At 59.5% G+C, this 4,631-nt stretch overlaps 1 protein-coding gene and 1 pseudogene across 1 annotated transcript in view; both read left to right on the top strand.

Annotated features, from left to right (window-relative positions):
- SLC27A1 (solute carrier family 27 member 1) overlaps positions 1 to 3,760 on the top strand; it is a gene marked incomplete at its 5' end in the record, with an annotated part of 5,020 nt that extends 1,260 nt beyond the window's left edge. Inside the window, 7 exons of the mRNA XM_027707974.1 lie at positions 494 to 603; positions 710 to 919; positions 1,163 to 1,289; positions 1,894 to 2,031; positions 2,236 to 2,400; positions 2,594 to 2,740; positions 3,006 to 3,760. Of these exons, the coding sequence (XP_027563775.1) occupies positions 494 to 603; positions 710 to 919; positions 1,163 to 1,289; positions 1,894 to 2,031; positions 2,236 to 2,400; positions 2,594 to 2,740; positions 3,006 to 3,163 (1,055 nt within the window). The remainder of the gene's footprint in view (positions 1 to 493; positions 604 to 709; positions 920 to 1,162; positions 1,290 to 1,893; positions 2,032 to 2,235; positions 2,401 to 2,593; positions 2,741 to 3,005) is intronic.
- Positions 3,761 to 4,148: 388 nt separating this feature from the next.
- LOC113980756 lies at positions 4,149 to 4,595 on the top strand (annotated as a pseudogene).
- The last annotated feature ends 36 nt before the right edge of the window (positions 4,596 to 4,631 follow it).

Below are 4,631 nucleotides of genomic sequence, written 5' to 3'. Positions count from 1 at the left end.
CTCCTCCTGCCTCCTCCTCCTGCCTCCTCCTCCTGCCTCCTCCTCCTGCCTTCTCCTTCCTTCTCCTTCCTTCTCCTCCTTCCTTATTCTTCCTTTTCCTTCCTTCTCCTCCTTCCTCCTTCACCTTCCTTCTTTTCCTTCTTCTCCTTCCTTCCTCCTTCCTTTCTCCTCCTCCTCCTTCCTGCCTTCTCCTCCTACTTCCTTCCCTCCTTCTCTCCTTCTCCTCCTCCTTTCTTCCTTCTTCCTTCCTTCTCCTTCTCCCTTCTTTCTCCTCCTTCTTCCTTCCCCCTCCTCCTTTCTTTCTTCTTCTTTCCTTCTCTTTCCTTCATTCCTTCCTCCTCCTTCCTTCCTTCCTCCTCCTCCTCCCATCTCCCTTCCCTCCCTTCTCCCTCTCTCCCTTCCCCTTTCCCCCCAGCAGATCTGAGCCATTGTCCCCTCCCACCCCTGCTCCCTCCCTCTGCCCGGGATGACCGGATCCCTCCTTGTTTTCCAGGGAACATCATGGGGGTGGGGCAGTGCCTGATCCACGGGCTCACCGTGGTCATCAGGAAGAAGTTCTCGGCCAGTCGCTTCTGGGACGACTGCGTCAAGTATCGCTGCACGGTGAGGGAGCCACGGAAAGCCTGCGGGGGGGAAAAGCCCTGGAGACCCTTTTCCCGCCGTTTTTAAGGATCACCGGAGGCCTGAGCCGTGTTTTTTTTCACTTCAGATCATTCAGTATATCGGGGAAATCTGCAGGTACCTCCTGAACCAGCCGGTCCGCGACTCCGAGAGCCGGCACCGCGTCCGGCTCGCGGTCGGGAACGGGCTCCGGCCCCACATCTGGGAGGAGTTCACCCGGCGCTTCCGGGTGAAGCAGATCGGGGAGTTCTACGGAGCCACGGAATGCAACTGCAGCATCGCCAACCTGGATGGGAAGGTGAGGGCAGCACGGGCAGGGGAGCGGCTCCGAGGGCTCCGACGGCACCTCGGAGTCTTCCTTGTCCTCCCTCAACAGATTGCCGGGAGCTACGTTGGCAATTAGCACAAAAAATCGGGAAAAATCCTAATTTCGGGTGAATTTTGGGGTGAATTTCCAAAATAAAACAAGAGGGAATCCCCCAGAAGCGCTGGCACAGAATCCCTTCAGCTTTTTGGGTTTTTTTCCCCTGTCTTTTGGAAGGTGGGAGCCTGCGGGTTCAACAGCCGGATTTTGCCCAATGTTTATCCCATCCGGCTGGTGAAGGTCAACGAGGACACCATGGAGCTGATCCGGGATTCCCAGGGGCTCTGTGTCCCCTGTCGCCCAGGTGGGTGCCTTGTGTTGATCCCATAAATGTCGATGATCCCATAAATGTCAGCGTCTTGAGCTGATCCTAAAAATCTTGGTGTCATCTTGTGTAGATCCCAAAAGTTGGTCCCACCTTATGTTGCTCCCATAAATGTTGATGGTCCCAACGACATCTCATGTAGATCCCACAAGTCGGTCCCACCTTGTGTCATCCCATAACTATCAGTGTCCCCCTGAACTGATCCCATACCTGTTGGTGTCCTGAATTGATCCCATAACTATCAGTGTCCTGAATTGATCCCATAACTATCAGTGTCCCCCTGAACTGATCCCATACCTGTTGGTGTCCTGAACTGATCCCATACCTGTCAGTGTCCTTCTGAGTTGATCCCATAACTGTCAGTGTCCCCCTGAATTGATCCCATACCTGTTGGTGTCCTGAATTGATCCCATACCTGTCGGTGTCCCCCTGAACTGATCCCATACCTGTCGGTGTCTTGCGCTGACCATAAATCCCGTCACCGCCTCGTGTCGATCCCGTAAGTGTCAGTCCCGTAGATGCCTGTTCCTGGCGTGGATCCCGAGGGTTTGGGGTCACTCCGGGGTCGTTCCCTTTGCCGCAGGAGAGCCGGGGCTGCTGGTGGGGCAGATCAACCAGCGGGACCCTCTGCGGCGCTTCGACGGCTACGTCAGCGAGAGCGCCACGAGCAAGAAGATCGCCCACGACGTCCTGCGCAAGGGGGACCAGGCCTATCTCTCAGGTACCTCCCACCGGCATTCCCGGCTTCCCAGAGACCCAAATCCAGGATTCTCCCCCTTGAGAGACGGGGTGGGGACGCCCCCAAGGTGCTCCCGTTGGGATGGGACCGACGGCCTGGGATAAACCAGCGGTGAACGAGGGTGTCCCGGAGCGTTGGCCAGGAATCCCGAGGTGGGGTTTTTTTGGTGTCTCCTGCTCTTCCCAGGGGATGTGCTGGTCATGGATGACCTGGGATACATGTACTTCCGAGACCGGAGCGGGGACACGTTCCGGTGGCGCGGGGAGAACGTCTCCACCACGGAGGTGGAGGGAGCCCTGAGCCGCATCCTCAACCAGACGGACGTGGTGGTGTACGGAGTGGGAATTCCAGGTGGGGCGCCGGGATGGACCCCCCCTGGGACTGGGGAGCAACGGGAACGGTGGGCCGAGGGAGCAGATTGGTGTTGGAAATGTGGGAATTCCCATTCCCGTTCCCGTTGCAGGTGTGGAGGGCAAGGCGGGCAGGGCTGTTCCTGTTCCCATTCCCACTGTTCCCATTCCCATTCCCGCTGTTCCCGTTGCAGGTGTGGAGGGCAAGGCGGGCATGGCGGCCATCGCGGACCCCTCGTCCCGGCTGGACCCGGGGGGTCTGTACGAGCAGCTGACCCCGGTGCTGCCGCCCTACGCCCGGCCCGTCTTCCTGCGCCTGCTGCCACACCTGGACACCACAGGTATGGGCGGGGCCGGGGCGGGGCTTAGAGAGAGGGGGCGGGGTCTGGACAGAAGAGGTATGGCCTGGAGAGATGGGGGTGTGGCCTGGAGTTTTTATTTTTACACGTTTTCTTATTTGTTATTTTTAATCTTAATTTTTTAGTTTTATTTTTTTATTTCTGTGTTTCTTATTTTTCTGTTTTTTTTTTTTTTCTGTTTTTTTTATTTTATTTTTCGTTTTTCTTTTCCCTTTCTCCCCTTAATTCCCTTCGATCCCGTTCCCAGGGACTTTCAAGCTGCAGAAGACCCGTCTCCGGGCGGAGGGTTGGGACCCCCGGCTGGTCCCCGACCGGCTCTTTGTGCTGGACCCTCAGCGGGGCCGATACGTCCCCCTGGATCGGGGGATGCACCAACGGATCTGCTCCGGGAATGCTGGGCTGTGAGCCCCTGGATCCTGGGAAATCCAACGGATCTACTCCGGGAATGCCGGGTTGTGACTCCCTGGATCCCGGGAAATCCAACGGATCTGTGCCAGGAATGCCGGGCTGTGACCCCCTGGATCCCGGGAAATCCAACGGATCTGTGCCAGGAATGCTGGGTTGTGACTCCTTGGATCCCAGGAAATCCAATGGATCTGTGCCAGGAATGCTGGGCTGTGAGCCCCTGGATGCCAGGAATTCCAATGGATCTGTGCCGTGAACACCGGCCTTCCCAGGAACTGGGGGGAATTTCCAGGAAGATTTTTGAGGAAAACAGCAGAATTCCCGGGAAAACCACAACTTGGGGGGGAATGATGGATCTTTCCAGCTCCTTCATCTCCCGCCAGAGCCGGTTCTCCCCCCCACAGGTGCTGATTAACCGGGCAGCGCTAATAAGTGATTAATTAGTTGCTCATTAACCTCCCTAGGGACTGTTTCCATGCCAGGGGGGCCGGCAGGGACATATTTATTGAGGGAGCCCCCCCGGATTAACCGATTTAGCCCGTTTTTAACCCGTTTGGCTGTGCCTGACCGCGAGGCCATTAAAAACCAGTGACTGTGGTGTTGTGTACTGGGAGCTGGGGTGGGAGGGGTAATGAGGGAGGGGCTGCAGGGGGCTGTGTGGGGGGGGGAGGCCCATGACCCCCCTCAGCTGGGGCTTCCTCGGGGCTGGAGTGTGTCCGGGGAAGGGAACGGAGCTGGGGAAGGGGCTGGAGCAGCAGGAGCGGCTGAGGGAGCAGGGGGGGCTTCAGCCTGGAGAAGAGGGGGCTCAGGGGGGACCTCCTGGCTCTGCAACCCCCTGACAGGAGGGGGGAGCCGGGTGGGGGGGAGGTGTCCTCTCCCAGCTTTAGGACCAGAGGACACGGCCTTGAGCTGCACCAGGGGAGGTTTAGATTGGACATCAGGAGGAATTTTTTCAGAGAGAGAGGGATCAGACACTGGAATTGATTCTGTGATTGTGTGGGGCGGACTAGGCCGCGCGTTGCTAGGCAACGCTCGGCGTTAGTGACGTCACTTCCTCCGCACCGTCCCTCCGAGGGCCTGGTTGCCAGGCAACGCGTCGCGCCGGTGACGCCACTTCCGCCTTTCGCGGGTGCGGGTGTCATGGCGGCCGTGTCCGTGTTCCCGTCGTCGCGGGAGCTCGGCCCGGCGCTGGCGCGGATCGTGGCCGAGGCGGCGGCCGAGGCGGCGCAGGGGGAGGGCGGGCGGTTCTCGCTGGGGCTCTCGGGGGGCTCCCTGGTGGAGCTGCTGGCGCGAGAGCTGCCCCCCGCCCTCAGCGCGGCCCCCGCCGCCGCCGACCCCGCGCGGTGGCTCGTGGCCTTCTGCGACGAGCGGCTGGTGCCGCCCGAGCACCCCGAGAGCACCTGCGGCGCGTACCGGGTGAGCGGGGACGGGGGTGGAGGGGGGCATGGAGCCGACCCTGACCCCCCCC

Source organism: Neopelma chrysocephalum, unplaced genomic scaffold, assembly GCF_003984885.1.
Source record: "Neopelma chrysocephalum unplaced genomic scaffold, ASM398488v2 Primary Assembly neopelma1_95134, whole genome shotgun sequence".
Lineage (NCBI taxonomy): Eukaryota > Metazoa > Chordata > Aves > Passeriformes > Pipridae > Neopelma > Neopelma chrysocephalum.
This window is presented reverse-complemented; position numbering and strand designations above follow the sequence as displayed.